Source organism: Drosophila melanogaster, chromosome 2L (genome assembly GCF_000001215.4).
Source record: "Drosophila melanogaster chromosome 2L".
Lineage (NCBI taxonomy): Eukaryota > Metazoa > Arthropoda > Insecta > Diptera > Drosophilidae > Drosophila > Drosophila melanogaster.
The window spans coordinates 21,452,159-21,478,983 of NT_033779.5; the positions used below are offsets into that span (position 1 = coordinate 21,452,159).

The following is a 26,825-nucleotide window of genomic DNA, read 5'->3' on the forward strand; positions in this document are numbered from 1 at the left end:
AACGTTTCATGTCATGAATTACATTGCATGTTGGTCGCATTCAGTTTTCGTTCCCGATTTTTTTGTATTTATTTGAACATTACCCAATTACCCATATTGCGGGTAAATAAGTTTTATTTGTAAATTCATATTCGATGATTGGTAGTTGAAAAATGCATTTCTTTGGTATAACACATTGTGGCCCTGAAAAGGGCCGTTTTGGATTATTGTCCGCATTCGCAGGAGAAAATTATTTAGAGCTGGTGTACTTGGTGACAGCCTTGGTTCCCTCACTGACAGCATGCTTGGCCAACTCTCCAGGCAAAAGCAGGCGAACAGCCGTTTGGATCTCCCGACTGGTGATGGTCGAGCGCTTGTTGTAGTGAGCTAGACGAGACGCTTCGGCAGCAATTCGCTCGAAAATATCATTTACAAAGCTGTTCATTATGCTCATCGCCTTCGACGAAATTCCGGTGTCAGGATGGACCTGCTTGAGAACCTTGTAAATGTAGATGGCATAGCTCTCCTTCCTTTTGCGCTTCTTTTTCTTGTCGGTCTTGGTGATGTTCTTCTGAGCCTTGCCAGCCTTCTTGGCTGCCTTTCCACTAGTTTTCGGAGGCATTGTTCACGTTACTTATATTTTCACAAACACAATTCACTTATCGTAATGTGGGCCCGAACGCGTTCACGTTTATACTTTTTTTCGAGCAGTCAATTCAGGTCTAAGTCACCCACCCCTAACTGAATGCGCAGGCAAACGGAAAAGTATAAATATTTCGCTGTCTGGGTTAGGCGAGCATTCGTGTTCCGTGCGTAAAGTGAACTAAGTGAAATAAACGCAAAGCAAAATGTCTGGACGTGGAAAAGGTGGCAAAGTGAAGGGAAAGGCAAAGTCCCGCTCAAACCGTGCCGGTCTTCAATTCCCTGTGGGCCGTATTCACCGTTTGCTCCGGAAGGGAAACTACGCAGAGCGTGTTGGTGCAGGCGCTCCAGTTTACCTAGCTGCCGTAATGGAATATCTGGCCGCTGAGGTTCTCGAGTTGGCTGGCAATGCTGCTCGTGACAACAAGAAGACTAGAATTATTCCGCGTCATCTGCAACTGGCCATCCGCAACGACGAGGAGTTAAACAAGCTGCTCTCCGGCGTCACAATTGCACAAGGTGGCGTGTTGCCTAATATACAGGCTGTTCTGTTGCCCAAGAAGACCGAGAAGAAGGCCTAAACGTTTCAAAGGCTAAGCTAAAAACCTACATGTACATAAAATCGTCAATCAAACCGTCCTTTTCAGGACGACCAAATTATTACCAAAGAATTGAAAAATTTTTTAGCTTGGCAATTTGTTGTAATTAGTAAATCATAAAGAATTATTAACGTAAAGATGGTAATGTAGTAAGGGTTTTCTACTATATGCGGTATAAACTATAATTTGCTTCTTTAAACAATCGCACACCACGATGTGATGCTGTACATGCGGTGTCTGAAACCATTTGTACAGTCTGTACAAATCCATGTTAGAAATACACATTCTATTTAAAAGAGTACGAACGACAGACATTTATTTTTAGTTTAACATATTTTTTGGGAGTCCCGACCAATAAAATTAAATACTTTTTGAAAATCTTCCTCCTTTTAAAAACTGAATGGTGGTCCTGAAAAGGACCGATTGCTTAATAGGGGTACACAGGATGTACACTTTTTAACCGCCAAATCCGTAGAGGGTGCGGCCTTGCCTCTTCAGAGCGTACACAACATCCATGGCTGTAACTGTCTTCCTCTTGGCGTGTTCCGTGTAGGTCACGGCATCACGAATTACGTTCTCCAAGAAAACCTTCAGAACGCCACGCGTTTCCTCGTATATGAGTCCAGATATGCGCTTCACACCGCCTCGACGGGCCAAACGGCGGATAGCAGGCTTCGTGATACCTTGGATGTTATCACGCAGCACTTTGCGATGACGCTTGGCGCCACCCTTTCCCAAGCCTTTGCCTCCTTTACCACGACCAGTCATTTTTCACTGTTCTATACTATTATACACGCACAGCACGAAAGTCACTAAAGAACTAATTTCAACGTTTCTGTGTGCCCCTATTTATAGGTAAAACGACAAAAACCCGAGAGAGTACGAACGATATGTTCGTTCGCTTTTCGCTCGTCAAATGAAATGGCCTCCGTTTTTCTCTCTCTCTCTCTCTCTCTCTTTCACCGTCCACGATTGCTATATAAGTAGGTAGCAAATGCTCTGATCGTTTATTGTGTTTTCAAACGTGAAGTAGTGAACGTGAACTTTAGTGAAACCCAAATCGGAGATGGCTCGTACCAAGCAAACTGCTCGCAAATCGACTGGTGGAAAGGCGCCACGCAAACAACTGGCTACTAAGGCCGCTCGCAAGAGTGCTCCAGCCACCGGAGGTGTGAAGAAGCCCCACCGCTATCGCCCTGGAACCGTGGCCTTGCGTGAAATTCGTCGCTACCAAAAGAGCACCGAGCTTCTAATCCGCAAGCTGCCTTTCCAGCGTCTGGTGCGTGAAATCGCTCAGGACTTTAAGACGGACTTGCGATTCCAGAGCTCGGCGGTTATGGCTCTGCAGGAAGCTAGCGAAGCCTACCTGGTTGGTCTCTTCGAAGATACCAACTTGTGTGCCATTCATGCCAAGCGTGTCACCATAATGCCCAAAGACATCCAGTTAGCGCGACGCATTCGCGGCGAGCGTGCTTAAGCTGACACGGCATTAACTTGCAGATAAAGCGCTAGCGTACTCTATAATCGGTCCTTTTCAGGACCACAAACCAGATTCAATGAGATAAAATTTTCTGTTGCCGACTATTTATAACTTTAAAAAAAAAATAAGAACAAAATTCATATTCTATTATTTATGGCGCAAACGGTACTGGGTCTTAAATCATATGTAAAAATACTAATTCTGCCAGAGAAGGAATAAAAATAATCTTATTTTAATTGTAAGCTCGACATTTATTAAATTAAAGAAGAGGTTAATAAATATAAAATATATATAAAAATATATATTTTTATTTGTTCTTTGTGCGAACATCCTTTAAAGCAGTGAAAGTGTCGTGCGGGGAAAGGGACTCTGAACCTTAAACATCTAAAAAAAAATCTGAATTCTGTGTAAGACAGTTTGAAATTAATGAAATTACATTGATGACGGCAATATTTATAAAATAACAGAAAATAATAAAATAAAACTAGCTATTTTATATTTTTTCCATGTGTTAACTGAAGAAAGTGTTATTATTGAAGAGGTCGTACGGGACAATTGACACTGTCCCTTCAAACGCCTGTAAAAAATAAAACCTATGTAAAATTCAGCACGGAAATTGGCTAATTTTGTTGCGGAATGTAATATATATTACATAATAAAGGATAATACAAAAATTGTTTCTTTTTATTTTTTATTTGATTTATTTATTTGACTACATAGACGGTAATGCATATGTGGCGAGGAAATCGATTGATTTCAGAACAAATTATTTTAAAATATGCATGAAAACACATTAATAACAAGCAAACACATTAATAATTTAAGAAAATATTATTTATTATATTAATATTATGTTATTTAAGAAAGTATCTGTATTTTTAACGATCGAAAATTATTTCTGAATGCTGCTTTAAAGCAAATTTTTCTGTAGTTCAATGTGAACTTAAATCAAGTAATAAAGTATCTTAATTAATAATAGACGCTTCTTTCAGAAGCCCTTCTAGGGGATGAACGTTTCAATTTTAATAAACATTACGAATTAGTGAAATATTTGCAATGATTCTTATTTTATTAGATGTTTTTTATAAATTGGTCCAGTTAAAAATTTGAATATAAAAATTCAATCAACATTTGAAAGTCTCAAAACCCATATTACATCCTTTTAAAAATGGAAAGTGACGAAAAAATTATTTAAAAGTGTAGAACTATTAAAACCTTATTTTTATTAATGATTTAAAATACTAAAAAATTAAAAAAAGTTTACACTTCAAGCAAACTTCGACATAGTAAATGACTGATGTCAGTAGCATTGTTAAAGTGCTCTCCTCCTCGATTCTCATCAGAGCAAAGGAGGTTGGTAGGCCGAGCGCGAGCCATTTTTAACAGAAAAAAAGTGTTCTCAGTGAAAAAAAGATGTCTGATTCTGCAGTTGCAACGTCCGCTTCCCCAGTGGCTGCCCCACCAGCGACAGTTGAGAAGAAAGTGGTCCAAAAAAAGGCATCTGGATCTGCTGGCACAAAGGCAAAGAAAGCCTCTGCGACGCCGTCACATCCGCCAACTCAGCAAATGGTGGACGCTTCCATTAAAAATTTAAAGGAACGTGGCGGTTCATCACTTCTGGCAATCAAAAAATATATCACTGCCACTTATAAATGCGACGCCCAAAAGTTAGCGCCATTCATCAAGAAGTACTTAAAATCGGCCGTGGTCAATGGAAAGCTTATCCAAACTAAGGGAAAGGGTGCATCTGGATCTTTCAAACTGTCGGCCTCTGCCAAGAAGGAAAAGGATCCGAAGGCAAAGTCGAAGGTTTTGTCTGCTGAGAAAAAAGTTCAAAGCAAGAAGGTAGCCTCTAAGAAGATTGGTGTCTCCTCCAAAAAAACTGCCGTTGGGGCTGCTGACAAAAAGCCCAAAGCTAAGAAGGCTGTGGCTACCAAAAAGACTGCCGAAAATAAGAAAACTGAGAAGGCAAAAGCCAAGGATGCCAAGAAAACTGGAATCATAAAGTCGAAGCCCGCCGCAACAAAGGCGAAAGTGACTGCAGCGAAGCCAAAGGCTGTAGTAGCGAAAGCGTCAAAGGCAAAGCCAGCGGTGTCTGCAAAACCCAAAAAGACGGTGAAGAAAGCATCGGTTTCTGCTACCGCCAAGAAGCCGAAAGCGAAGACTACGGCTGCCAAAAAGTAAATTGTGAAAAAGTGCAGTATTTGGTACATGTTCGCAATTAAAATTTTAGATTTATGATTTATAGATCTGAAATTTGTTTAAACAAGTCCTTTTCAGGGCTACAACGTTCCGTTGCAAGAGAAAAAAACTTTTATTTTCTTCCACTTATTTATTAGCTGACGTTCGCAGCAACAATAAAACGTTTCATGTCATGAATTACATTGCATGTTGGTCGCATTCAGTTTTCGTTCCCGATTTTTTTGTATTTATTTGAACATTACCCAATTACCCATATTGCGGGTAAATAAGTTTTATTTGTAAATTCATATTCGATGATTGGTGGTTGAAAAATGCATTTCTTTGGTATAACACATTGTGGCCCTGAAAAGGGCCGTTTTGGATTATTGTCCGCATTCGCAGGAGAAAATTATTTAGAGCTGGTGTACTTGGTGACAGCCTTGGTTCCCTCACTGACAGCATGCTTGGCCAACTCTCCAGGCAAAAGCAGGCGAACAGCCGTTTGGATCTCCCGACTGGTGATGGTCGAGCGCTTGTTGTAGTGAGCTAGACGAGACGCTTCGGCAGCAATTCGCTCGAAAATATCATTTACAAAGCTGTTCATTATGCTCATCGCCTTCGACGAAATTCCGGTGTCAGGATGGACCTGCTTGAGAACCTTGTAAATGTAGATGGCATAGCTCTCCTTCCTTTTGCGCTTCTTTTTCTTGTCGGTCTTGGTGATGTTCTTCTGAGCCTTGCCAGCCTTCTTGGCTGCCTTTCCACTAGTTTTCGGAGGCATTGTTCACGTTACTTATATTTTCACAAACACAATTCACTTATCGTAATGTGGGCCCGAACGCGTTCACGTTTATACTTTTTTTCGAGCAGTCAATTCAGGTCTAAGTCACCCACCCCTAACTGAATGCGCAGGCAAACGGAAAAGTATAAATATTTCGCTGTCTGGGTTAGGCGAGCATTCGTGTTCCGTGCGTAAAGTGAACTAAGTGAAATAAACGCAAAGCAAAATGTCTGGACGTGGAAAAGGTGGCAAAGTGAAGGGAAAGGCAAAGTCCCGCTCAAACCGTGCCGGTCTTCAATTCCCTGTGGGCCGTATTCACCGTTTGCTCCGGAAGGGAAACTACGCAGAGCGTGTTGGTGCAGGCGCTCCAGTTTACCTAGCTGCCGTAATGGAATATCTGGCCGCTGAGGTTCTCGAGTTGGCTGGCAATGCTGCTCGTGACAACAAGAAGACTAGAATTATTCCGCGTCATCTGCAACTGGCCATCCGCAACGACGAGGAGTTAAACAAGCTGCTCTCCGGCGTCACAATTGCACAAGGTGGCGTGTTGCCTAATATACAGGCTGTTCTGTTGCCCAAGAAGACCGAGAAGAAGGCCTAAACGTTTCAAAGGCTAAGCTAAAAACCTACATGTACATAAAATCGTCAATCAAACCGTCCTTTTCAGGACGACCAAATTATTACCAAAGAATTGAAAAATTTTTTAGCTTGGCAATTTGTTGTAATTAGTAAATCATAAAGAATTATTAACGTAAAGATGGTAATGTAGTAAGGGTTTTCTACTATATGCGGTATAAACTATAATTTGCTTCTTTAAACAATCGCACACCACGATGTGATGCTGTACATGCGGTGTCTGAAACCATTTGTACAGTCTGTACAAATCCATGTTAGAAATATACACATTCTATTTGAAAGAGTACGAACGACAGACATTTATTTTTAGTTTAACATATTTTTTGGGAGTCCCGACCAATAAAATTAAATACTTTTTGAAAATCTTCCTCCTTTTAAAAACTGAATGGTGGTCCTGAAAAGGACCGATTGCTTAATAGGGGTACACAGGATGTACACTTTTTAACCGCCAAATCCGTAGAGGGTGCGGCCTTGCCTCTTCAGAGCGTACACAACATCCATGGCTGTAACTGTCTTCCTCTTGGCGTGTTCCGTGTAGGTCACGGCATCACGAATTACGTTCTCCAAGAAAACCTTCAGAACGCCACGCGTTTCCTCGTATATGAGTCCAGATATGCGCTTCACACCGCCTCGACGGGCCAAACGGCGGATAGCAGGCTTCGTGATACCTTGGATGTTATCACGCAGTACTTTGCGATGACGCTTGGCGCCACCCTTTCCCAAGCCTTTGCCTCCTTTACCACGACCAGTCATTTTTCACTGTTCTATACTATTATACACGCACAGCACGAAAGTCACTAAAGAACTAATTTCAACGTTTCTGTGTGCCCCTATTTATAGGTAAAACGACAAAAACCCGAGAGAGTACGAACGATATGTTCGTTCGCTTTTCGCTCGTCAAATGAAATGGCCTCTGTTTTTCTCTCTCTCTCTCTCTCTTTCACCGTCCAGGATTGCTATATAAGTAGGTAGCAAATGCTCTGATCGTTTATTGTGTTTTCAAACGTGAAGTAGTGAACGTGAACTTTAGTGAAACCCAAATCGGAGATGGCTCGTACCAAGCAAACTGCTCGCAAATCGACTGGTGGAAAGGCGCCACGCAAACAACTGGCTACTAAGGCCGCTCGCAAGAGTGCTCCAGCCACCGGAGGTGTGAAGAAGCCCCACCGCTATCGCCCTGGAACCGTGGCCTTGCGTGAAATTCGTCGCTACCAAAAGAGCACCGAGCTTCTAATCCGCAAGCTGCCTTTCCAGCGTCTGGTGCGTGAAATCGCTCAAGACTTTAAGACGGACTTGCGATTCCAGAGCTCGGCGGTTATGGCTCTGCAGGAAGCTAGCGAAGCCTACCTGGTTGGTCTCTTCGAAGATACCAACTTGTGTGCCATTCATGCCAAGCGTGTCACCATAATGCCCAAAGACATCCAGTTAGCGCGACGCATTCGCGGCGAGCGTGCTTAAGCTGACACGGCATTAACTTGCAGATAAAGCGCTAGCGTACTCTATAATCGGTCCTTTTCAGGACCACAAACCAGATTCAATGAGATAAAATTTTCTGTGGCCGACTATTTATAACTTTAAAAAAAAAATAAGAACAAAATTCATATTCTATTATTTATGGCGCAAACGGTACTGGGTCTTAAATCATATGTAAAAATACTAATTCTGCCAGAGAAGGAATAAAAATAATCTTATTTTAATTGTCAGCTCAACATTTATTAAATTAAAGAAGAGGTTAATAAATATAAAATATATATAAAAATATATATTTTTATTTGTTCTTTGTGCGAACATCCTTTAAAGCAGTGAAAGTGTCGTGCGGGGCAAGGGACTCTGAACCTTAAACATCTAAAAAAAAAATCTGAATTCTGTGTAAGACAGTTTGAAATTAATGAAATTACATTGATGACGGCAATATTTATAAAATAACAGAAAATAATAAAATAAAACTAGCTATTTTATATTTTTTCCATGTGTTAACTGAAGAAAGTGTTATTATTGAAGAGGTCGTACGGGACAATTGACACTGTCCCTTCAAACGCCTGTAAAAAATAAAACCTATGTAAAATTCAGCACGGAAATTGGCTAATTTTGTTGCGGAATGTAATATATATTACATAATAAAGGATAATACAAAAATTGTTTCTTTTTATTTTTTATTTGATTTATTTATTTGACTACATAGACGGTAATGCATATGTGGCGAGGAAATCGATTGATTTCAGAACAAATTATTTTAAAATATGCATGAAAACACATTAATAACAAGCAAACACATTAATAATTTAAGAAAATATTATTTATTATATTAATATTATGTTATTTAAGAAAGTATCTGTATTTTTAACGATCGAAAATTATTTCTGAATGCTGCTTTAAAGCAAATTTTTCTGTAGTTCAATGTGAACTTAAATCAAGTAATAAAGTATCTTAATTAATAATAGACGCTTCTTTCAGAAGCCCTTCTAGGGGATGAACGTTTCAATTTTAATAAACATTACGAATTAGTGAAATATTTGCAATGATTCTTATTTTATTAGATGTTTTTTATAAATTGGTCCAGTTAAAAATTTGAATATAAAAATTCAATCAACATTTGAAAGTCTCAAAACCCATATTACATCCTTTTAAAAATGGAAAGTGACGAAAAAATTATTTAAAAGTGTAGAACTATTAAAACCTTATTTTTATTAATGATTTAAAATACTAAAAAATTAAAAAAAGTTTACACTTCAAGCAAACTTCGACATAGTAAATGACTGATGTCAGTAGCATTGTTAAAGTGCTCTCCTCCTCGATTCTCATCAGAGCAAAGGAGGTTGGTAGGCCGAGCGCGAGCCATTTTTAACAGAAAAAAAGTGTTCTCAGTGAAAAAAAGATGTCTGATTCTGCAGTTGCAACGTCCGCTTCCCCAGTGGCTGCCCCACCAGCGACAGTTGAGAAGAAAGTGGTCCAAAAAAAGGCATCTGGATCTGCTGGCACAAAGGCAAAGAAAGCCTCTGCGACGCCGTCACATCCGCCAACTCAGCAAATGGTGGACGCTTCCATTAAAAATTTAAAGGAACGTGGCGGTTCATCACTTCTGGCAATCAAAAAATATATCACTGCCACTTATAAATGCGACGCCCAAAAGTTAGCGCCATTCATCAAGAAGTACTTAAAATCGGCCGTGGTCAATGGAAAGCTTATCCAAACTAAGGGAAAGGGTGCATCTGGATCTTTCAAACTGTCGGCCTCTGCCAAGAAGGAAAAGGATCCGAAGGCAAAGTCGAAGGTTTTGTCTGCTGAGAAAAAAGTTCAAAGCAAGAAGGTAGCCTCTAAGAAGATTGGTGTCTCCTCCAAAAAAACTGCCGTTGGGGCTGCTGACAAAAAGCCCAAAGCTAAGAAGGCTGTGGCTACCAAAAAGACTGCCGAAAATAAGAAAACTGAGAAGGCAAAAGCCAAGGATGCCAAGAAAACTGGAATCATAAAGTCGAAGCCCGCCGCAACAAAGGCGAAAGTGACTGCAGCGAAGCCAAAGGCTGTAGTAGCGAAAGCGTCAAAGGCAAAGCCAGCGGTGTCTGCAAAACCCAAAAAGACGGTGAAGAAAGCATCGGTTTCTGCTACCGCCAAGAAGCCGAAAGCGAAGACTACGGCTGCCAAAAAGTAAATTGTGAAAAAGTGCAGTATTTGGTACATGTTCGCAATTAAAATTTTAGATTTATGTTTTATAGATCTGAAATTTGTTTAAACAAGTCCTTTTCAGGGCTACAACGTTCCGTTGCAAGAGAAAAAAACTTTTATTTTCTTCCACTTATTTATTAGCTGACGTTCGCAGCAACAATAAAACGTTTCATGTCATGAATTACATTGCATGTTGGTCGCATTCAGTTTTCGTTCCCGATTTTTTTGTATTTATTTGAACATTACCCAATTACCCATATTGCGGGTAAATAAGTTTTATTTGTAAATTCATATTCAATGATTGGTGGTTGAAAAATGCATTTCTTTGGTATAACACATTGTGGCCCTGAAAAGGGCCGTTTTGGATTATTGTCCGCATTCGCAGGAGAAAATTATTTAGAGCTGGTGTACTTGGTGACAGCCTTGGTTCCCTCACTGACAGCATGCTTGGCCAACTCTCCAGGCAAAAGCAGGCGAACAGCCGTTTGGATCTCCCGACTGGTGATGGTCGAGCGCTTGTTGTAGTGAGCTAGACGAGACGCTTCGGCAGCAATTCGCTCGAAAATATCATTTACAAAGCTGTTCATTATGCTCATCGCCTTCGACGAAATTCCGGTGTCAGGATGGACCTGCTTGAGAACCTTGTAAATGTAGATGGCATAGCTCTCCTTCCTTTTGCGCTTCTTTTTCTTGTCGGTCTTGGTGATGTTCTTCTGAGCCTTGCCAGCCTTCTTGGCTGCCTTTCCACTAGTTTTCGGAGGCATTGTTCACGTTACTTATATTTTCACAAACACAATTCACTTATCGTAATGTGGGCCCGAACGCGTTCACGTTTATACTTTTTTTCGAGCAGTCAATTCAGGTCTAAGTCACCCACCCCTAACTGAATGCGCAGGCAAACGGAAAAGTATAAATATTTCGCTGTCTGGGTTAGGCGAGCATTCGTGTTCCGTGCGTAAAGTGAACTAAGTGAAATAAACGCAAAGCAAAATGTCTGGACGTGGAAAAGGTGGCAAAGTGAAGGGAAAGGCAAAGTCCCGCTCAAACCGTGCCGGTCTTCAATTCCCTGTGGGCCGTATTCACCGTTTGCTCCGGAAGGGAAACTACGCAGAGCGTGTTGGTGCAGGCGCTCCAGTTTACCTAGCTGCCGTAATGGAATATCTGGCCGCTGAGGTTCTCGAGTTGGCTGGCAATGCTGCTCGTGACAACAAGAAGACTAGAATTATTCCGCGTCATCTGCAACTGGCCATCCGCAACGACGAGGAGTTAAACAAGCTGCTCTCCGGCGTCACAATTGCACAAGGTGGCGTGTTGCCTAATATACAGGCTGTTCTGTTGCCCAAGAAGACCGAGAAGAAGGCCTAAACGTTTCAAAGGCTAAGCTAAAAACCTACATGTACATAAAATCGTCAATCAAACCGTCCTTTTCAGGACGACCAAATTATTACCAAAGAATTGAAAAATTTTTTAGCTTGGCAATTTGTTGTAATTAGTAAATCATAAAGAATTATTAACGTAAAGATGGTAATGTAGTAAGGGTTTTCTACTATATGCGGTATAAACTATAATTTGCTTCTTTAAACAATCGCACACCACGATGTGATGCTGTACATGCGGTGTCTGAAACCATTTGTACAGTCTGTACAAATCCATGTTAGAAATATACACATTCTATTTGAAAGAGTACGAACGACAGACATTTATTTTTAGTTTAACATATTTTTTGGGAGTCCCGACCAATAAAATTAAATACTTTTTGAAAATCTTCCTCCTTTTAAAAACTGAATGGTGGTCCTGAAAAGGACCGATTGCTTAATAGGGGTACACAGGATGTACACTTTTTAACCGCCAAATCCGTAGAGGGTGCGGCCTTGCCTCTTCAGAGCGTACACAACATCCATGGCTGTAACTGTCTTCCTCTTGGCGTGTTCCGTGTAGGTCACGGCATCACGAATTACGTTCTCCAAGAAAACCTTCAGAACGCCACGCGTTTCCTCGTATATGAGTCCAGATATGCGCTTCACACCGCCTCGACGGGCCAAACGGCGGATAGCAGGCTTCGTGATACCTTGGATGTTATCACGCAGTACTTTGCGATGACGCTTGGCGCCACCCTTTCCCAAGCCTTTGCCTCCTTTACCACGACCAGTCATTTTTCACTGTTCTATACTATTATACACGCACAGCACGAAAGTCACTAAAGAACTAATTTCAACGTTTCTGTGTGCCCCTATTTATAGGTAAAACGACAAAAACCCGAGAGAGTACGAACGATATGTTCGTTCGCTTTTCGCTCGTCAAATGAAATGGCCTCTGTTTTTCTCTCTCTCTCTCTCTCTTTCACCGTCCAGGATTGCTATATAAGTAGGTAGCAAATGCTCTGATCGTTTATTGTGTTTTCAAACGTGAAGTAGTGAACGTGAACTTTAGTGAAACCCAAATCGGAGATGGCTCGTACCAAGCAAACTGCTCGCAAATCGACTGGTGGAAAGGCGCCACGCAAACAACTGGCTACTAAGGCCGCTCGCAAGAGTGCTCCAGCCACCGGAGGTGTGAAGAAGCCCCACCGCTATCGCCCTGGAACCGTGGCCTTGCGTGAAATTCGTCGCTACCAAAAGAGCACCGAGCTTCTAATCCGCAAGCTGCCTTTCCAGCGTCTGGTGCGTGAAATCGCTCAAGACTTTAAGACGGACTTGCGATTCCAGAGCTCGGCGGTTATGGCTCTGCAGGAAGCTAGCGAAGCCTACCTGGTTGGTCTCTTCGAAGATACCAACTTGTGTGCCATTCATGCCAAGCGTGTCACCATAATGCCCAAAGACATCCAGTTAGCGCGACGCATTCGCGGCGAGCGTGCTTAAGCTGACACGGCATTAACTTGCAGATAAAGCGCTAGCGTACTCTATAATCGGTCCTTTTCAGGACCACAAACCAGATTCAATGAGATAAAATTTTCTGTGGCCGACTATTTATAACTTAAAAAAATAAGAACAAAATTCATATTCTATTATTTATGGCGCAAACGGTACTGGGTCTTAAATCATATGTAAAAATACTAATTCTGCCAGAGAAGGAATAAAAATAATCTTATTTTAATTGTCAGCTCAACATTTATTAAATTAAAGAAGAGGTTAATACAAAAATATATATTTTTATTTGTTCTTTGTGCGAACATCCTTTAAAGCAGTGAAAGTGTCGTGCGGGGCAAGGGACTCTGAACCTTAAACATCTAAAAAAAAAATCTGAATTCTGTGTAAGACAGTTTGAAATTAATGAAATTACATTGATGACGGCAATATTTATAAAATAACAGAAAATAATAAAATAAAACTAGCTATTTTATATTTTTTCCATGTGTTAACTGAAGAATGTGTTATTATTGAAGAGGTCGTACGGGACAATTGACACTGTCCCTTCAAACGTCTGTAAAAAATAAAACCTATGTAAAATTCAGCACGGAAATTGGTTAATTTTGTTGCGGAATGTAATATATATTACATAATAAAGGATAATACAAAAATTGTTTCTTTTTATTTTTTATTTGATTTATTTATTTGACTACATAGACGGTAATGCATATGTGGCGAGGAAATCGATTGATTTCAGAACAAATTATTTTAAAATATGCATGAAAACACATTAATAACAAGCAAACACATTAATAATTTAAGAAAATATTATTTATTATATTAATATTATGTTATTTAAGAAAGTATCTGTATTTTTAACGATCGAAAATTATTTCTGAATGCTGCTTTAAAGCAAATTTTTCTGTAGTTCAATGTGAACTTAAATCAAGTGATAAAGTATCTTAATTAATAATAGACGCTTCTTTCAGAAGCCCTTTCTAGGGGATGAACGTTTCAATTTTAATAAACATTACGAATTAGTGAAATATTTGCGATGATTCTTATTTTATTAGATGTTTTTTTATAAATTGGTCCAGTTAAAAATTCGAATATAAAAATTCAATCAACATTTGAAAGTCTCAAAACCCATATTACATCCTTTTAAAAATGGAAAGTGACGAAAAAATTATTTAAAATTGTAAAACTATTAAAACCTTATTTTTATTAATGATTTAAAATACTAAAAAATTAAAAAGAGTTTACACTTCAAGCAAACTTCGACATAGTAAATGACTGATGTCAGTAGCATTGTTAAAGTGCTCTCCTCCTCGATTCTCATCAGAGCAAAGGAGGTTGGTAGGCCGAGCGCGAGCCATTTTTAACAGAAAAAAAGTGTTCTCAGTGAAAAAAAGATGTCTGATTCTGCAGTTGCAACGTCCGCTTCCCCAGTGGCTGCCCCACCAGCGACAGTTGAGAAGAAAGTGGTCCAAAAAAAGGCATCTGGATCTGCTGGCACAAAGGCAAAGAAAGCCTCTGCGACGCCGTCACATCCGCCAACTCAGCAAATGGTGGACGCTTCCATTAAAAATTTAAAGGAACGTGGCGGTTCATCACTTCTGGCAATCAAAAAATATATCACTGCCACTTATAAATGCGACGCCCAAAAGTTAGCGCCATTCATCAAGAAGTACTTAAAATCGGCCGTGGTCAATGGAAAGCTTATCCAAACTAAGGGAAAGGGTGCATCTGGATCTTTCAAACTGTCGGCCTCTGCCAAGAAGGAAAAGGATCCGAAGGCAAAGTCGAAGGTTTTGTCTGCTGAGAAAAAAGTTCAAAGCAAGAAGGTAGCCTCTAAGAAGATTGGTGTCTCCTCCAAAAAAACTGCCGTTGGGGCTGCTGACAAAAAGCCCAAAGCTAAGAAGGCTGTGGCTACCAAAAAGACTGCCGAAAATAAGAAAACTGAGAAGGCAAAAGCCAAGGATGCCAAGAAAACTGGAATCATAAAGTCGAAGCCCGCCGCAACAAAGGCGAAAGTGACTGCAGCGAAGCCAAAGGCTGTAGTAGCGAAAGCGTCAAAGGCAAAGCCAGCGGTGTCTGCAAAACCCAAAAAGACGGTGAAGAAAGCATCGGTTTCTGCTACCGCCAAGAAGCCGAAAGCGAAGACTACGGCTGCCAAAAAGTAAATTGTGAAAAAGTGCAGTATTTGGTACATGTTCGCAATTAAAATTTTAGATTTATGTTTTATAGATCTGAAATTTGTTTAAACAAGTCCTTTTCAGGGCTACAACGTTCCGTTGCAAGAGAAAAAAACTTTTATTTTCTTCCACTTATTTATTAGCTGACGTTCGCAGCAACAATAAAACGTTTCATGTCATGAATTACATTGCATGTTGGTCGCATTCAGTTTTCGTTCCCGATTTTTTTGTATTTATTTGAACATTACCCAATTACCCATATTGCGGGTAAATAAGTTTTATTTGTAAATTCATATTCAATGATTGGTGGTTGAAAAATGCATTTCTTTGGTATAACACATTGTGGCCCTGAAAAGGGCCGTTTTGGATTATTGTCCGCATTCGCAGGAGAAAATTATTTAGAGCTGGTGTACTTGGTGACAGCCTTGGTTCCCTCACTGACAGCATGCTTGGCCAACTCTCCAGGCAAAAGCAGGCGAACAGCCGTTTGGATCTCCCGACTGGTGATGGTCGAGCGCTTGTTGTAGTGAGCTAGACGAGACGCTTCGGCAGCAATTCGCTCGAAAATATCATTTACAAAGCTGTTCATTATGCTCATCGCCTTCGACGAAATTCCGGTGTCAGGATGGACCTGCTTGAGAACCTTGTAAATGTAGATGGCATAGCTCTCCTTCCTTTTGCGCTTCTTTTTCTTGTCGGTCTTGGTGATGTTCTTCTGAGCCTTGCCAGCCTTCTTGGCTGCCTTTCCACTAGTTTTCGGAGGCATTGTTCACGTTACTTATATTTTCACAAACACAATTCACTTATCGTAATGTGGGCCCGAACGCGTTCACGTTTATACTTTTTTTCGAGCAGTCAATTCAGGTCTAAGTCACCCACCCCTAACTGAATGCGCAGGCAAACGGAAAAGTATAAATATTTCGCTGTCTGGGTTAGGCGAGCATTCGTGTTCCGTGCGTAAAGTGAACTAAGTGAAATAAACGCAAAGCAAAATGTCTGGACGTGGAAAAGGTGGCAAAGTGAAGGGAAAGGCAAAGTCCCGCTCAAACCGTGCCGGTCTTCAATTCCCTGTGGGCCGTATTCACCGTTTGCTCCGGAAGGGAAACTACGCAGAGCGTGTTGGTGCAGGCGCTCCAGTTTACCTAGCTGCCGTAATGGAATATCTGGCCGCTGAGGTTCTCGAGTTGGCTGGCAATGCTGCTCGTGACAACAAGAAGACTAGAATTATTCCGCGTCATCTGCAACTGGCCATCCGCAACGACGAGGAGTTAAACAAGCTGCTCTCCGGCGTCACAATTGCACAAGGTGGCGTGTTGCCTAATATACAGGCTGTTCTGTTGCCCAAGAAGACCGAGAAGAAGGCCTAAACGTTTCAAAGGCTAAGCTAAAAACCTACATGTACATAAAATCGTCAATCAAACCGTCCTTTTCAGGACGACCAAATTATTACCAAAGAATTGAAAAATTTTTTAGCTTGGCAATTTGTTGTAATTAGTAAATCATAAAGAATTATTAACGTAAAGATGGTAATGTAGTAAGGGTTTTCTACTATATGCGGTATAAACTATAATTTGCTTCTTTAAACAATCGCACACCACGATGTGATGCTGTACATGCGGTGTCTGAAACCATTTGTACAGTCTGTACAAATCCATGTTAGAAATATACACATTCTATTTGAAAGAGTACGAACGACAGACATTTATTTTTAGTTTAACATATTTTTTGGGAGTCCCGACCAATAAAATTAAATACTTTTTGAAAATCTTCCTCCTTTTAAAAACTGAATGGTGGTCCTGAAAAGGACCGATTGCTTAATAGGGGTACACAGGATGTACACTTTTTAACCGCCAAATCCGTAGAGGGTGCGGCCTTGCCTCTTCAGAGCGTACACAACATCCATGGCTGTAACTGTCTTCCTCTTGGCGTGTTCCGTGTAGGTCACGGCATCACGAATTACGTTCTCCAAGAAAACCTTCAGAACGCCACGCGTTTCCTCGTATATGAGTCCAGATATGCGCTTCACACCGCCTCGACGGGCCAAACGGCGGATAGCAGGCTTCGTGATACCTTGGATGTTATCACGCAGTACTTTGCGATGACGCTTGGCGCCACCCTTTCCCAAGCCTTTGCCTCCTTTACCACGACCAGTCATTTTTCACTGTTCTATACTATTATACACGCACAGCACGAAAGTCACTAAAGAACTAATTTCAACGTTTCTGTGTGCCCCTATTTATAGGTAAAACGACAAAAACCCGAGAGAGTACGAACGATATGTTCGTTCGCTTTTCGCTCGTCAAATGAAATGGCCTCTGTTTTTCTCTCTCTCTCTCTCTCTTTCACCGTCCAGGATTGCTATATAAGTAGGTAGCAAATGCTCTGATCGTTTATTGTGTTTTCAAACGTGAAGTAGTGAACGTGAACTTTAGTGAAACCCAAATCGGAGATGGCTCGTACCAAGCAAACTGCTCGCAAATCGACTGGTGGAAAGGCGCCACGCAAACAACTGGCTACTAAGGCCGCTCGCAAGAGTGCTCCAGCCACCGGAGGTGTGAAGAAGCCCCACCGCTATCGCCCTGGAACCGTGGCCTTGCGTGAAATTCGTCGCTACCAAAAGAGCACCGAGCTTCTAATCCGCAAGCTGCCTTTCCAGCGTCTGGTGCGTGAAATCGCTCAAGACTTTAAGACGGACTTGCGATTCCAGAGCTCGGCGGTTATGGCTCTGCAGGAAGCTAGCGAAGCCTACCTGGTTGGTCTCTTCGAAGATACCAACTTGTGTGCCATTCATGCCAAGCGTGTCACCATAATGCCCAAAGACATCCAGTTAGCGCGACGCATTCGCGGCGAGCGTGCTTAAGCTGACACGGCATTAACTTGCAGATAAAGCGCTAGCGTACTCTATAATCGGTCCTTTTCAGGACCACAAACCAGATTCAATGAGATAAAATTTTCTGTGGCCGACTATTTATAACTTAAAAAAATAAGAACAAAATTCATATTCTATTATTTATGGCGCAAACGGTACTGGGTCTTAAATCATATGTAAAAATACTAATTCTGCCAGAGAAGGAATAAAAATAATCTTATTTTAATTGTCAGCTCAACATTTATTAAATTAAAGAAGAGGTTAATACAAAAATATATATTTTTATTTGTTCTTTGTGCGAACATCCTTTAAAGCAGTGAAAGTGTCGTGCGGGGCAAGGGACTCTGAACCTTAAACATCTAAAAAAAAAATCTGAATTCTGTGTAAGACAGTTTGAAATTAATGAAATTACATTGATGACGGCAATATTTATAAAATAACAGAAAATAATAAAATAAAACTAGCTATTTTATATTTTTTCCATGTGTTAACTGAAGAATGTGTTATTATTGAAGAGGTCGTACGGGACAATTGACACTGTCCCTTCAAACGTCTGTAAAAAATAAAACCTATGTAAAATTCAGCACGGAAATTGGTTAATTTTGTTGCGGAATGTAATATATATTACATAATAAAGGATAATACAAAAATTGTTTCTTTTTATTTTTTATTTGATTTATTTATTTGACTACATAGACGGTAATGCATATGTGGCGAGGAAATCGATTGATTTCAGAACAAATTATTTTAAAATATGCATGAAAACACATTAATAACAAGCAAACACATTAATAATTTAAGAAAATATTATTTATTATATTAATATTATGTTATTTAAGAAAGTATCTGTATTTTTAACGATCGAAAATTATTTCTGAATGCTGCTTTAAAGCAAATTTTTCTGTAGTTCAATGTGAACTTAAATCAAGTGATAAAGTATCTTAATTAATAATAGACGCTTCTTTCAGAAGCCCTTTCTAGGGGATGAACGTTTCAATTTTAATAAACATTACGAATTAGTGAAATATTTGCGATGATTCTTATTTTATTAGATGTTTTTTTATAAATTGGTCCAGTTAAAAATTCGAATATAAAAATTCAATCAACATTTGAAAGTCTCAAAACCCATATTACATCCTTTTAAAAATGGAAAGTGACGAAAAAATTATTTAAAATTGTAAAACTATTAAAACCTTATTTTTATTAATGATTTAAAATACTAAAAAATTAAAAAGAGTTTACACTTCAAGCAAACTTCGACATAGTAAATGACTGATGTCAGTAGCATTGTTAAAGTGCTCTCCTCCTCGATTCTCATCAGAGCAAAGGAGGTTGGTAGGCCGAGCGCGAGCCATTTTTAACAGAAAAAAAGTGTTCTCAGTGAAAAAAAGATGTCTGATTCTGCAGTTGCAACGTCCGCTTCCCCAGTGGCTGCCCCACCAGCGACAGTTGAGAAGAAAGTGGTCCAAAAAAAGGCATCTGGATCTGCTGGCACAAAGGCAAAGAAAGCCTCTGCGACGCCGTCACATCCGCCAACTCAGCAAATGGTGGACGCTTCCATTAAAAATTTAAAGGAACGTGGCGGTTCATCACTTCTGGCAATCAAAAAATATATCACTGCCACTTATAAATGCGACGCCCAAAAGTTAGCGCCATTCATCAAGAAGTACTTAAAATCGGCCGTGGTCAATGGAAAGCTTATCCAAACTAAGGGAAAGGGTGCATCTGGATCTTTCAAACTGTCGGCCTCTGCCAAGAAGGAAAAGGATCCGAAGGCAAAGTCGAAGGTTTTGTCTGCTGAGAAAAAAGTTCAAAGCAAGAAGGTAGCCTCTAAGAAGATTGGTGTCTCCTCCAAAAAAACTGCCGTTGGGGCTGCTGACAAAAAGCCCAAAGCTAAGAAGGCTGTGGCTACCAAAAAGACTGCCGAAAATAAGAAAACTGAGAAGGCAAAAGCCAAGGATGCCAAGAAAACTGGAATCATAAAGTCGAAGCCCGCCGCAACAAAGGCGAAAGTGACTGCAGCGAAGCCAAAGGCTGTAGTAGCGAAAGCGTCAAAGGCAAAGCCAGCGGTGTCTGCAAAACCCAAAAAGACGGTGAAGAAAGCATCGGTTTCTGCTACCGCCAAGAAGCCGAAAGCGAAGACTACGGCTGCCAAAAAGTAAATTGTGAAAAAGTGCAGTATTTGGTACATGTTCGCAATTAAAATTTTAGATTTATGTTTTATAGATCTGAAATTTGTTTAAACAAGTCCTTTTCAGGGCTACAACGTTCCGTTGCAAGAGAAAAAAACTTTTATTTTCTTCCACTTATTTATTAGCTGACGTTCGCAGCAACAATAAAACGTTTCATGTCATGAATTACATTGCATGTTGGTCGCATTCAGTTTTCGTTCCCGATTTTTTTGTATTTATTTGAACATTACCCAATTACCCATATTGCGGGTAAATAAGTTTTATTTGTAAATTCATATTCAATGATTGGTGGTTGAAAAATGCATTTCTTTGGTATAACACATTGTGGCCCTGAAAAGGGCCGTTTTGGATTATTGTCCGCATTCGCAGGAGAAAATTATTTAGAGCTGGTGTACTTGGTGACAGCCTTGGTTCCCTCACTGACAGCATGCTTGGCCAACTCTCCAGGCAAAAGCAGGCGAACAGCCGTTTGGATCTCCCGACTGGTGATGGTCGAGCGCTTGTTGTAGTGAGCTAGACGAGACGCTTCGGCAGCAATTCGCTCGAAAATATCATTTACAAAGCTGTTCATTATGCTCATCGCCTTCGACGAAATTCCGGTGTCAGGATGGACCTGCTTGAGAACCTTGTAAATGTAGATGGCATAGCTCTCCTTCCTTTTGCGCTTCTTTTTCTTGTCGGTCTTGGTGATGTTCTTCTGAGCCTTGCCAGCCTTCTTGGCTGCCTTTCCACTAGTTTTCGGAGGCATTGTTCACGTTACTTATATTTTCACAAACACAATTCACTTATCGTAATGTGGGCCCGAACGCGTTCACGTTTATACTTTTTTTCGAGCAGTCAATTCAGGTCTAAGTCACCCACCCCTAACTGAATGCGCAGGCAAACGGAAAAGTATAAATATTTCGCTGTCTGGGTTAGGCGAGCATTCGTGTTCCGTGCGTAAAGTGAACTAAGTGAAATAAACGCAAAGCAAAATGTCTGGACGTGGAAAAGGTGGCAAAGTGAAGGGAAAGGCAAAGTCCCGCTCAAACCGTGCCGGTCTTCAATTCCCTGTGGGCCGTATTCACCGTTTGCTCCGGAAGGGAAACTACGCAGAGCGTGTTGGTGCAGGCGCTCCAGTTTACCTAGCTGCCGTAATGGAATATCTGGCCGCTGAGGTTCTCGAGTTGGCTGGCAATGCTGCTCGTGACAACAAGAAGACTAGAATTATTCCGCGTCATCTGCAACTGGCCATCCGCAACGACGAGGAGTTAAACAAGCTGCTCTCCGGCGTCACAATTGCACAAGGTGGCGTGTTGCCTAATATACAGGCTGTTCTGTTGCCCAAGAAGACCGAGAAGAAGGCCTAAACGTTTCAAAGGCTAAGCTAAAAACCTACATGTACATAAAATCGTCAATCAAACCGTCCTTTTCAGGACGACCAAATTATTACCAAAGAATTGAAAAATTTTTTAGCTTGGCAATTTGTTGTAATTAGTAAATCATAAAGAATTATTAACGTAAAGATGGTAATGTAGTAAGGGTTTTCTACTATATGCGGTATAAACTATAATTTGCTTCTTTAAACAATCGCACACCACGATGTGATGCTGTACATGCGGTGTCTGAAACCATTTGTACAGTCTGTACAAATCCATGTTAGAAATATACACATTCTATTTGAAAGAGTACGAACGACAGACATTTATTTTTAGTTTAACATATTTTTTGGGAGTCCCGACCAATAAAATTAAATACTTTTTGAAAATCTTCCTCCTTTTAAAAACTGAATGGTGGTCCTGAAAAGGACCGATTGCTTAATAGGGGTACACAGGATGTACACTTTTTAACCGCCAAATCCGTAGAGGGTGCGGCCTTGCCTCTTCAGAGCGTACACAACATCCATGGCTGTAACTGTCTTCCTCTTGGCGTGTTCCGTGTAGGTCACGGCATCACGAATTACGTTCTCCAAGAAAACCTTCAGAACGCCACGCGTTTCCTCGTATATGAGTCCAGATATGCGCTTCACACCGCCTCGACGGGCCAAACGGCGGATAGCAGGCTTCGTGATACCTTGGATGTTATCACGCAGTACTTTGCGATGACGCTTGGCGCCACCCTTTCCCAAGCCTTTGCCTCCTTTACCACGACCAGTCATTTTTCACTGTTCTATACTATTATACACGCACAGCACGAAAGTCACTAAAGAACTAATTTCAACGTTTCTGTGTGCCCCTATTTATAGGTAAAACGACAAAAACCCGAGAGAGTACGAACGATATGTTCGTTCGCTTTTCGCTCGTCAAATGAAATGGCCTCTGTTTTTCTCTCTCTCTCTCTCTCTTTCACCGTCCAGGATTGCTATATAAGTAGGTAGCAAATGCTCTGATCGTTTATTGTGTTTTCAAACGTGAAGTAGTGAACGTGAACTTTAGTGAAACCCAAATCGGAGATGGCTCGTACCAAGCAAACTGCTCGCAAATCGACTGGTGGAAAGGCGCCACGCAAACAACTGGCTACTAAGGCCGCTCGCAAGAGTGCTCCAGCCACCGGAGGTGTGAAGAAGCCCCACCGCTATCGCCCTGGAACCGTGGCCTTGCGTGAAATTCGTCGCTACCAAAAGAGCACCGAGCTTCTAATCCGCAAGCTGCCTTTCCAGCGTCTGGTGCGTGAAATCGCTCAAGACTTTAAGACGGACTTGCGATTCCAGAGCTCGGCGGTTATGGCTCTGCAGGAAGCTAGCGAAGCCTACCTGGTTGGTCTCTTCGAAGATACCAACTTGTGTGCCATTCATGCCAAGCGTGTCACCATAATGCCCAAAGACATCCAGTTAGCGCGACGCATTCGCGGCGAGCGTGCTTAAGCTGACACGGCATTAACTTGCAGATAAAGCGCTAGCGTACTCTATAATCGGTCCTTTTCAGGACCACAAACCAGATTCAATGAGATAAAATTTTCTGTGGCCGACTATTTATAACTTAAAAAAATAAGAACAAAATTCATATTCTATTATTTATGGCGCAAACGGTACTGGGTCTTAAATCATATGTAAAAATACTAATTCTGCCAGAGAAGGAATAAAAATAATCTTATTTTAATTGTCAGCTCAACATTTATTAAATTAAAGAAGAGGTTAATACAAAAATATATATTTTTATTTGTTCTTTGTGCGAACATCCTTTAAAGCAGTGAAAGTGTCGTGCGGGGCAAGGGACTCTGAACCTTAAACATCTAAAAAAAAAATCTGAATTCTGTGTAAGACAGTTTGAAATTAATGAAATTACATTGATGACGGCAATATTTATAAAATAACAGAAAATAATAAAATAAAACTAGCTATTTTATATTTTTTCCATGTGTTAACTGAAGAATGTGTTATTATTGAAGAGGTCGTACGGGACAATTGACACTGTCCCTTCAAACGTCTGTAAAAAATAAAACCTATGTAAAATTCAGCACGGAAATTGGTTAATTTTGTTGCGGAATGTAATATATATTACATAATAAAGGATAATACAAAAATTGTTTCTTTTTATTTTTTATTTGATTTATTTATTTGACTACATAGACGGTAATGCATATGTGGCGAGGAAATCGATTGATTTCAGAACAAATTATTTTAAAATATGCATGAAAACACATTAATAACAAGCAAACACATTAATAATTTAAGAAAATATTATTTATTATATTAATATTATGTTATTTAAGAAAGTATCTGTATTTTTAACGATCGAAAATTATTTCTGAATGCTGCTTTAAAGCAAATTTTTCTGTAGTTCAATGTGAACTTAAATCAAGTGATAAAGTATCTTAATTAATAATAGACGCTTCTTTCAGAAGCCCTTTCTAGGGGATGAACGTTTCAATTTTAATAAACATTACGAATTAGTGAAATATTTGCGATGATTCTTATTTTATTAGATGTTTTTTTATAAATTGGTCCAGTTAAAAATTCGAATATAAAAATTCAATCAACATTTGAAAGTCTCAAAACCCATATTACATCCTTTTAAAAATGGAAAGTGACGAAAAAATTATTTAAAATTGTAAAACTATTAAAACCTTATTTTTATTAATGATTTAAAATACTAAAAAATTAAAAAGAGTTTACACTTCAAGCAAACTTCGACATAGTAAATGACTGATGTCAGTAGCATTGTTAAAGTGCTCTCCTCCTCGATTCTCATCAGAGCAAAGGAGGTTGGTAGGCCGAGCGCGAGCCATTTTTAACAGAAAAAAAGTGTTCTCAGTGAAAAAAAGATGTCTGATTCTGCAGTTGCAACGTCCGCTTCCCCAGTGGCTGCCCCACCAGCGACAGTTGAGAAGAAAGTGGTCCAAAAAAAGGCATCTGGATCTGCTGGCACAAAGGCAAAGAAAGCCTCTGCGACGCCGTCACATCCGCCAACTCAGCAAATGGTGGACGCTTCCATTAAAAATTTAAAGGAACGTGGCGGTTCATCACTTCTGGCAATCAAAAAATATATCACTGCCACTTATAAATGCGACGCCCAAAAGTTAGCGCCATTCATCAAGAAGTACTTAAAATCGGCCGTGGTCAATGGAAAGCTTATCCAAACTAAGGGAAAGGGTGCATCTGGATCTTTCAAACTGTCGGCCTCTGCCAAGAAGGAAAAGGATCCGAAGGCAAAGTCGAAGGTTTTGTCTGCTGAGAAAAAAGTTCAAAGCAAGAAGGTAGCCTCTAAGAAGATTGGTGTCTCCTCCAAAAAAACTGCCGTTGGGGCTGCTGACAAAAAGCCCAAAGCTAAGAAGGCTGTGGCTACCAAAAAGACTGCCGAAAATAAGAAAACTGAGAAGGCAAAAGCCAAGGATGCCAAGAAAACTGGAATCATAAAGTCGAAGCCCGCCGCAACAAAGGCGAAAGTGACTGCAGCGAAGCCAAAGGCTGTAGTAGCGAAAGCGTCAAAGGCAAAGCCAGCGGTGTCTGCAAAACCCAAAAAGACGGTGAAGAAAGCATCGGTTTCTGCTACCGCCAAGAAGCCGAAAGCGAAGACTACGGCTGCCAAAAAGTAAATTGTGAAAAAGTGCAGTATTTGGTACATGTTCGCAATTAAAATTTTAGATTTATGTTTTATAGATCTGAAATTTGTTTAAACAAGTCCTTTTCAGGGCTACAACGTTCCGTTGCAAGAGAAAAAAACTTTTATTTTCTTCCACTTATTTATTAGCTGACGTTCGCAGCAACAATAAAACGTTTCATGTCATGAATTACATTGCATGTTGGTCGCATTCAGTTTTCGTTCCCGATTTTTTTGTATTTATTTGAACATTACCCAATTACCCATATTGCGGGTAAATAAGTTTTATTTGTAAATTCATATTCAATGATTGGTGGTTGAAAAATGCATTTCTTTGGTATAACACATTGTGGCCCTGAAAAGGGCCGTTTTGGATTATTGTCCGCATTCGCAGGAGAAAATTATTTAGAGCTGGTGTACTTGGTGACAGCCTTGGTTCCCTCACTGACAGCATGCTTGGCCAACTCTCCAGGCAAAAGCAGGCGAACAGCCGTTTGGATCTCCCGACTGGTGATGGTCGAGCGCTTGTTGTAGTGAGCTAGACGAGACGCTTCGGCAGCAATTCGCTCGAAAATATCATTTACAAAGCTGTTCATTATGCTCATCGCCTTCGACGAAATTCCGGTGTCAGGATGGACCTGCTTGAGAACCTTGTAAATGTAGATGGCATAGCTCTCCTTCCTTTTGCGCTTCTTTTTCTTGTCGGTCTTGGTGATGTTCTTCTGAGCCTTGCCAGCCTTCTTGGCTGCCTTTCCACTAGTTTTCGGAGGCATTGTTCACGTTACTTATATTTTCACAAACACAATTCACTTATCGTAATGTGGGCCCGAACGCGTTCACGTTTATACTTTTTTTCGAGCAGTCAATTCAGGTCTAAGTCACCCACCCCTAACTGAATGCGCAGGCAAACGGAAAAGTATAAATATTTCGCTGTCTGGGTTAGGCGAGCATTCGTGTTCCGTGCGTAAAGTGAACTAAGTGAAATAAACGCAAAGCAAAATGTCTGGACGTGGAAAAGGTGGCAAAGTGAAGGGAAAGGCAAAGTCCCGCTCAAACCGTGCCGGTCTTCAATTCCCTGTGGGCCGTATTCACCGTTTGCTCCGGAAGGGAAACTACGCAGAGCGTGTTGGTGCAGGCGCTCCAGTTTACCTAGCTGCCGTAATGGAATATCTGGCCGCTGAGGTTCTCGAGTTGGCTGGCAATGCTGCTCGTGACAACAAGAAGACTAGAATTATTCCGCGTCATCTGCAACTGGCCATCCGCAACGACGAGGAGTTAAACAAGCTGCTCTCCGGCGTCACAATTGCACAAGGTGGCGTGTTGCCTAATATACAGGCTGTTCTGTTGCCCAAGAAGACCGAGAAGAAGGCCTAAACGTTTCAAAGGCTAAGCTAAAAACCTACATGTACATAAAATCGTCAATCAAACCGTCCTTTTCAGGACGACCAAATTATTACCAAAGAATTGAAAAATTTTTTAGCTTGGCAATTTGTTGTAATTAGTAAATCATAAAGAATTATTAACGTAAAGATGGTAATGTAGTAAGGGTTTTCTACTATATGCGGTATAAACTATAATTTGCTTCTTTAAACAATCGCACACCACGATGTGATGCTGTACATGCGGTGTCTGAAACCATTTGTACAGTCTGTACAAATCCATGTTAGAAATATACACATTCTATTTGAAAGAGTACGAACGACAGACATTTATTTTTAGTTTAACATATTTTTTGGGAGTCCCGACC

General features: G+C 40.5%; 27 protein-coding genes and 6 non-coding genes across 33 annotated transcripts; 22 read left to right on the plus strand and 11 right to left on the minus strand.

The window, feature by feature from the left end:
• Positions 1–52: 52 nt before the first annotated feature.
• Positions 53–647, minus strand: His2B:CG33902 (histone H2B). The gene has a single exon (NM_001032129.2). The coding sequence runs from the start codon at positions 599–601 to the stop codon at positions 230–232; it is 372 nt and encodes a 123-aa protein (NP_001027300.1). The 5' UTR covers positions 602–647; the 3' UTR covers positions 53–229.
• A 128-nt stretch (positions 648–775) lies between these two features.
• On the plus strand, positions 776–1,268 carry His2A:CG33814 (histone H2A). Its single transcript, NM_001032130.2, has one exon. The coding sequence runs from the start codon at positions 828–830 to the stop codon at positions 1,200–1,202; it is 375 nt and encodes a 124-aa protein (NP_001027301.1). The 5' UTR covers positions 776–827; the 3' UTR covers positions 1,203–1,268.
• Positions 915–950, plus strand: sncRNA:430c (small non-coding RNA 430c). The gene has a single exon (NR_002520.1). It is a non-coding gene; the product is annotated as a small non-coding RNA 430c (non-coding RNA).
• Positions 1,269–1,631: 363 nt separating the features above from the next.
• His4:CG33901 (histone H4) lies at positions 1,632–2,044 on the minus strand. The gene has a single exon (NM_001032131.2). It carries the CDS (start codon positions 1,986–1,988, stop codon positions 1,677–1,679), a length of 312 nt encoding a protein of 103 aa, NP_001027302.1. The 5' UTR covers positions 1,989–2,044; the 3' UTR covers positions 1,632–1,676.
• Positions 2,045–2,229: 185 nt separating this feature from the next.
• On the plus strand, positions 2,230–2,758 carry His3:CG33815 (histone H3). The gene has a single exon (NM_001032132.2). It carries the CDS (start codon positions 2,287–2,289, stop codon positions 2,695–2,697), a length of 411 nt encoding a protein of 136 aa, NP_001027303.1. The 5' UTR covers positions 2,230–2,286; the 3' UTR covers positions 2,698–2,758.
• A 1,196-nt stretch (positions 2,759–3,954) lies between these two features.
• On the plus strand, positions 3,955–4,977 carry His1:CG33816 (histone H1). The gene has a single exon (NM_001032133.2). The coding sequence runs from the start codon at positions 4,114–4,116 to the stop codon at positions 4,882–4,884; it is 771 nt and encodes a 256-aa protein (NP_001027304.1). The 5' UTR covers positions 3,955–4,113; the 3' UTR covers positions 4,885–4,977.
• A 136-nt stretch (positions 4,978–5,113) lies between these two features.
• On the minus strand, positions 5,114–5,708 carry His2B:CG33900 (histone H2B). Its single transcript, NM_001032134.2, has one exon. The coding sequence runs from the start codon at positions 5,660–5,662 to the stop codon at positions 5,291–5,293; it is 372 nt and encodes a 123-aa protein (NP_001027305.1). The 5' UTR covers positions 5,663–5,708; the 3' UTR covers positions 5,114–5,290.
• Positions 5,709–5,836: 128 nt separating this feature from the next.
• On the plus strand, positions 5,837–6,329 carry His2A:CG33817 (histone H2A). The gene has a single exon (NM_001032135.2). The coding sequence runs from the start codon at positions 5,889–5,891 to the stop codon at positions 6,261–6,263; it is 375 nt and encodes a 124-aa protein (NP_001027306.1). The 5' UTR covers positions 5,837–5,888; the 3' UTR covers positions 6,264–6,329.
• sncRNA:430d (small non-coding RNA 430d) lies at positions 5,976–6,011 on the plus strand. Its single transcript, NR_002521.1, has one exon. It is a non-coding gene; the product is annotated as a small non-coding RNA 430d (non-coding RNA).
• Positions 6,330–6,694: 365 nt separating the features above from the next.
• Positions 6,695–7,107, minus strand: His4:CG33899 (histone H4). The gene has a single exon (NM_001032136.2). It carries the CDS (start codon positions 7,049–7,051, stop codon positions 6,740–6,742), a length of 312 nt encoding a protein of 103 aa, NP_001027307.1. The 5' UTR covers positions 7,052–7,107; the 3' UTR covers positions 6,695–6,739.
• Positions 7,108–7,288: 181 nt separating this feature from the next.
• On the plus strand, positions 7,289–7,817 carry His3:CG33818 (histone H3). The gene has a single exon (NM_001032137.2). It carries the CDS (start codon positions 7,346–7,348, stop codon positions 7,754–7,756), a length of 411 nt encoding a protein of 136 aa, NP_001027308.1. The 5' UTR covers positions 7,289–7,345; the 3' UTR covers positions 7,757–7,817.
• Positions 7,818–9,014: 1,197 nt separating this feature from the next.
• On the plus strand, positions 9,015–10,037 carry His1:CG33819 (histone H1). Its single transcript, NM_001032138.2, has one exon. The coding sequence runs from the start codon at positions 9,174–9,176 to the stop codon at positions 9,942–9,944; it is 771 nt and encodes a 256-aa protein (NP_001027309.1). The 5' UTR covers positions 9,015–9,173; the 3' UTR covers positions 9,945–10,037.
• A 136-nt stretch (positions 10,038–10,173) lies between these two features.
• Positions 10,174–10,768, minus strand: His2B:CG33898 (histone H2B). Its single transcript, NM_001032139.2, has one exon. It carries the CDS (start codon positions 10,720–10,722, stop codon positions 10,351–10,353), a length of 372 nt encoding a protein of 123 aa, NP_001027310.1. The 5' UTR covers positions 10,723–10,768; the 3' UTR covers positions 10,174–10,350.
• A 128-nt stretch (positions 10,769–10,896) lies between these two features.
• On the plus strand, positions 10,897–11,389 carry His2A:CG33820 (histone H2A). The gene has a single exon (NM_001032140.2). The coding sequence runs from the start codon at positions 10,949–10,951 to the stop codon at positions 11,321–11,323; it is 375 nt and encodes a 124-aa protein (NP_001027311.1). The 5' UTR covers positions 10,897–10,948; the 3' UTR covers positions 11,324–11,389.
• Positions 11,036–11,071, plus strand: sncRNA:430e (small non-coding RNA 430e). Its single transcript, NR_002522.1, has one exon. It is a non-coding gene; the product is annotated as a small non-coding RNA 430e (non-coding RNA).
• A 365-nt stretch (positions 11,390–11,754) lies between the features above and the next one.
• Positions 11,755–12,167, minus strand: His4:CG33897 (histone H4). Its single transcript, NM_001032141.2, has one exon. It carries the CDS (start codon positions 12,109–12,111, stop codon positions 11,800–11,802), a length of 312 nt encoding a protein of 103 aa, NP_001027312.1. The 5' UTR covers positions 12,112–12,167; the 3' UTR covers positions 11,755–11,799.
• Positions 12,168–12,348: 181 nt separating this feature from the next.
• Positions 12,349–12,877, plus strand: His3:CG33821 (histone H3). Its single transcript, NM_001032142.2, has one exon. The coding sequence runs from the start codon at positions 12,406–12,408 to the stop codon at positions 12,814–12,816; it is 411 nt and encodes a 136-aa protein (NP_001027313.1). The 5' UTR covers positions 12,349–12,405; the 3' UTR covers positions 12,817–12,877.
• Positions 12,878–14,057: 1,180 nt separating this feature from the next.
• On the plus strand, positions 14,058–15,080 carry His1:CG33822 (histone H1). Its single transcript, NM_001032143.2, has one exon. The coding sequence runs from the start codon at positions 14,217–14,219 to the stop codon at positions 14,985–14,987; it is 771 nt and encodes a 256-aa protein (NP_001027314.1). The 5' UTR covers positions 14,058–14,216; the 3' UTR covers positions 14,988–15,080.
• A 136-nt stretch (positions 15,081–15,216) lies between these two features.
• His2B:CG33896 (histone H2B) lies at positions 15,217–15,811 on the minus strand. Its single transcript, NM_001032144.2, has one exon. It carries the CDS (start codon positions 15,763–15,765, stop codon positions 15,394–15,396), a length of 372 nt encoding a protein of 123 aa, NP_001027315.1. The 5' UTR covers positions 15,766–15,811; the 3' UTR covers positions 15,217–15,393.
• A 128-nt stretch (positions 15,812–15,939) lies between these two features.
• On the plus strand, positions 15,940–16,432 carry His2A:CG33823 (histone H2A). Its single transcript, NM_001032145.2, has one exon. The coding sequence runs from the start codon at positions 15,992–15,994 to the stop codon at positions 16,364–16,366; it is 375 nt and encodes a 124-aa protein (NP_001027316.1). The 5' UTR covers positions 15,940–15,991; the 3' UTR covers positions 16,367–16,432.
• Positions 16,079–16,114, plus strand: sncRNA:430f (small non-coding RNA 430f). The gene has a single exon (NR_002523.1). It is a non-coding gene; the product is annotated as a small non-coding RNA 430f (non-coding RNA).
• A 365-nt stretch (positions 16,433–16,797) lies between the features above and the next one.
• Positions 16,798–17,210, minus strand: His4:CG33895 (histone H4). The gene has a single exon (NM_001032146.2). The coding sequence runs from the start codon at positions 17,152–17,154 to the stop codon at positions 16,843–16,845; it is 312 nt and encodes a 103-aa protein (NP_001027317.1). The 5' UTR covers positions 17,155–17,210; the 3' UTR covers positions 16,798–16,842.
• Positions 17,211–17,391: 181 nt separating this feature from the next.
• His3:CG33824 (histone H3) lies at positions 17,392–17,920 on the plus strand. The gene has a single exon (NM_001032147.2). The coding sequence runs from the start codon at positions 17,449–17,451 to the stop codon at positions 17,857–17,859; it is 411 nt and encodes a 136-aa protein (NP_001027318.1). The 5' UTR covers positions 17,392–17,448; the 3' UTR covers positions 17,860–17,920.
• Positions 17,921–19,100: 1,180 nt separating this feature from the next.
• Positions 19,101–20,123, plus strand: His1:CG33825 (histone H1). The gene has a single exon (NM_001032148.2). It carries the CDS (start codon positions 19,260–19,262, stop codon positions 20,028–20,030), a length of 771 nt encoding a protein of 256 aa, NP_001027319.1. The 5' UTR covers positions 19,101–19,259; the 3' UTR covers positions 20,031–20,123.
• Positions 20,124–20,259: 136 nt separating this feature from the next.
• Positions 20,260–20,854, minus strand: His2B:CG33894 (histone H2B). The gene has a single exon (NM_001032149.2). The coding sequence runs from the start codon at positions 20,806–20,808 to the stop codon at positions 20,437–20,439; it is 372 nt and encodes a 123-aa protein (NP_001027320.1). The 5' UTR covers positions 20,809–20,854; the 3' UTR covers positions 20,260–20,436.
• A 128-nt stretch (positions 20,855–20,982) lies between these two features.
• Positions 20,983–21,475, plus strand: His2A:CG33826 (histone H2A). Its single transcript, NM_001032150.2, has one exon. It carries the CDS (start codon positions 21,035–21,037, stop codon positions 21,407–21,409), a length of 375 nt encoding a protein of 124 aa, NP_001027321.1. The 5' UTR covers positions 20,983–21,034; the 3' UTR covers positions 21,410–21,475.
• On the plus strand, positions 21,122–21,157 carry sncRNA:430g (small non-coding RNA 430g). The gene has a single exon (NR_002524.1). It is a non-coding gene; the product is annotated as a small non-coding RNA 430g (non-coding RNA).
• Positions 21,476–21,840: 365 nt separating the features above from the next.
• Positions 21,841–22,253, minus strand: His4:CG33893 (histone H4). The gene has a single exon (NM_001032151.2). The coding sequence runs from the start codon at positions 22,195–22,197 to the stop codon at positions 21,886–21,888; it is 312 nt and encodes a 103-aa protein (NP_001027322.1). The 5' UTR covers positions 22,198–22,253; the 3' UTR covers positions 21,841–21,885.
• A 181-nt stretch (positions 22,254–22,434) lies between these two features.
• On the plus strand, positions 22,435–22,963 carry His3:CG33827 (histone H3). Its single transcript, NM_001032152.2, has one exon. The coding sequence runs from the start codon at positions 22,492–22,494 to the stop codon at positions 22,900–22,902; it is 411 nt and encodes a 136-aa protein (NP_001027323.1). The 5' UTR covers positions 22,435–22,491; the 3' UTR covers positions 22,903–22,963.
• A 1,180-nt stretch (positions 22,964–24,143) lies between these two features.
• Positions 24,144–25,166, plus strand: His1:CG33828 (histone H1). The gene has a single exon (NM_001032153.2). It carries the CDS (start codon positions 24,303–24,305, stop codon positions 25,071–25,073), a length of 771 nt encoding a protein of 256 aa, NP_001027324.1. The 5' UTR covers positions 24,144–24,302; the 3' UTR covers positions 25,074–25,166.
• A 136-nt stretch (positions 25,167–25,302) lies between these two features.
• His2B:CG33892 (histone H2B) lies at positions 25,303–25,897 on the minus strand. The gene has a single exon (NM_001032154.2). The coding sequence runs from the start codon at positions 25,849–25,851 to the stop codon at positions 25,480–25,482; it is 372 nt and encodes a 123-aa protein (NP_001027325.1). The 5' UTR covers positions 25,852–25,897; the 3' UTR covers positions 25,303–25,479.
• Positions 25,898–26,025: 128 nt separating this feature from the next.
• On the plus strand, positions 26,026–26,518 carry His2A:CG33829 (histone H2A). Its single transcript, NM_001032155.2, has one exon. The coding sequence runs from the start codon at positions 26,078–26,080 to the stop codon at positions 26,450–26,452; it is 375 nt and encodes a 124-aa protein (NP_001027326.1). The 5' UTR covers positions 26,026–26,077; the 3' UTR covers positions 26,453–26,518.
• Positions 26,165–26,200, plus strand: sncRNA:430h (small non-coding RNA 430h). Its single transcript, NR_002525.1, has one exon. It is a non-coding gene; the product is annotated as a small non-coding RNA 430h (non-coding RNA).
• Positions 26,519–26,825: the final 307 nt, after the last annotated feature.

What these genes read in the sequence shown, in the direction of transcription:
- His2B:CG33902 (NM_001032129.2), bottom strand. Translation starts at nt 601, where the DNA reads ATGCCTCCGAAAACTAGTGGAAAGGCAGCCAAGAAGGCTGGCAAGGCT.
- His2A:CG33814 (NM_001032130.2), top strand. Translation starts at nt 828, where the DNA reads ATGTCTGGACGTGGAAAAGGTGGCAAAGTGAAGGGAAAGGCAAAGTCC.
- His4:CG33901 (NM_001032131.2), bottom strand. Translation starts at nt 1,988, where the DNA reads ATGACTGGTCGTGGTAAAGGAGGCAAAGGCTTGGGAAAGGGTGGCGCC.
- His3:CG33815 (NM_001032132.2), top strand. Translation starts at nt 2,287, where the DNA reads ATGGCTCGTACCAAGCAAACTGCTCGCAAATCGACTGGTGGAAAGGCG.
- His1:CG33816 (NM_001032133.2), top strand. Translation starts at nt 4,114, where the DNA reads ATGTCTGATTCTGCAGTTGCAACGTCCGCTTCCCCAGTGGCTGCCCCA.
- His2B:CG33900 (NM_001032134.2), bottom strand. Translation starts at nt 5,662, where the DNA reads ATGCCTCCGAAAACTAGTGGAAAGGCAGCCAAGAAGGCTGGCAAGGCT.
- His2A:CG33817 (NM_001032135.2), top strand. Translation starts at nt 5,889, where the DNA reads ATGTCTGGACGTGGAAAAGGTGGCAAAGTGAAGGGAAAGGCAAAGTCC.
- His4:CG33899 (NM_001032136.2), bottom strand. Translation starts at nt 7,051, where the DNA reads ATGACTGGTCGTGGTAAAGGAGGCAAAGGCTTGGGAAAGGGTGGCGCC.
- His3:CG33818 (NM_001032137.2), top strand. Translation starts at nt 7,346, where the DNA reads ATGGCTCGTACCAAGCAAACTGCTCGCAAATCGACTGGTGGAAAGGCG.
- His1:CG33819 (NM_001032138.2), top strand. Translation starts at nt 9,174, where the DNA reads ATGTCTGATTCTGCAGTTGCAACGTCCGCTTCCCCAGTGGCTGCCCCA.
- His2B:CG33898 (NM_001032139.2), bottom strand. Translation starts at nt 10,722, where the DNA reads ATGCCTCCGAAAACTAGTGGAAAGGCAGCCAAGAAGGCTGGCAAGGCT.
- His2A:CG33820 (NM_001032140.2), top strand. Translation starts at nt 10,949, where the DNA reads ATGTCTGGACGTGGAAAAGGTGGCAAAGTGAAGGGAAAGGCAAAGTCC.
- His4:CG33897 (NM_001032141.2), bottom strand. Translation starts at nt 12,111, where the DNA reads ATGACTGGTCGTGGTAAAGGAGGCAAAGGCTTGGGAAAGGGTGGCGCC.
- His3:CG33821 (NM_001032142.2), top strand. Translation starts at nt 12,406, where the DNA reads ATGGCTCGTACCAAGCAAACTGCTCGCAAATCGACTGGTGGAAAGGCG.
- His1:CG33822 (NM_001032143.2), top strand. Translation starts at nt 14,217, where the DNA reads ATGTCTGATTCTGCAGTTGCAACGTCCGCTTCCCCAGTGGCTGCCCCA.
- His2B:CG33896 (NM_001032144.2), bottom strand. Translation starts at nt 15,765, where the DNA reads ATGCCTCCGAAAACTAGTGGAAAGGCAGCCAAGAAGGCTGGCAAGGCT.
- His2A:CG33823 (NM_001032145.2), top strand. Translation starts at nt 15,992, where the DNA reads ATGTCTGGACGTGGAAAAGGTGGCAAAGTGAAGGGAAAGGCAAAGTCC.
- His4:CG33895 (NM_001032146.2), bottom strand. Translation starts at nt 17,154, where the DNA reads ATGACTGGTCGTGGTAAAGGAGGCAAAGGCTTGGGAAAGGGTGGCGCC.
- His3:CG33824 (NM_001032147.2), top strand. Translation starts at nt 17,449, where the DNA reads ATGGCTCGTACCAAGCAAACTGCTCGCAAATCGACTGGTGGAAAGGCG.
- His1:CG33825 (NM_001032148.2), top strand. Translation starts at nt 19,260, where the DNA reads ATGTCTGATTCTGCAGTTGCAACGTCCGCTTCCCCAGTGGCTGCCCCA.
- His2B:CG33894 (NM_001032149.2), bottom strand. Translation starts at nt 20,808, where the DNA reads ATGCCTCCGAAAACTAGTGGAAAGGCAGCCAAGAAGGCTGGCAAGGCT.
- His2A:CG33826 (NM_001032150.2), top strand. Translation starts at nt 21,035, where the DNA reads ATGTCTGGACGTGGAAAAGGTGGCAAAGTGAAGGGAAAGGCAAAGTCC.
- His4:CG33893 (NM_001032151.2), bottom strand. Translation starts at nt 22,197, where the DNA reads ATGACTGGTCGTGGTAAAGGAGGCAAAGGCTTGGGAAAGGGTGGCGCC.
- His3:CG33827 (NM_001032152.2), top strand. Translation starts at nt 22,492, where the DNA reads ATGGCTCGTACCAAGCAAACTGCTCGCAAATCGACTGGTGGAAAGGCG.
- His1:CG33828 (NM_001032153.2), top strand. Translation starts at nt 24,303, where the DNA reads ATGTCTGATTCTGCAGTTGCAACGTCCGCTTCCCCAGTGGCTGCCCCA.
- His2B:CG33892 (NM_001032154.2), bottom strand. Translation starts at nt 25,851, where the DNA reads ATGCCTCCGAAAACTAGTGGAAAGGCAGCCAAGAAGGCTGGCAAGGCT.
- His2A:CG33829 (NM_001032155.2), top strand. Translation starts at nt 26,078, where the DNA reads ATGTCTGGACGTGGAAAAGGTGGCAAAGTGAAGGGAAAGGCAAAGTCC.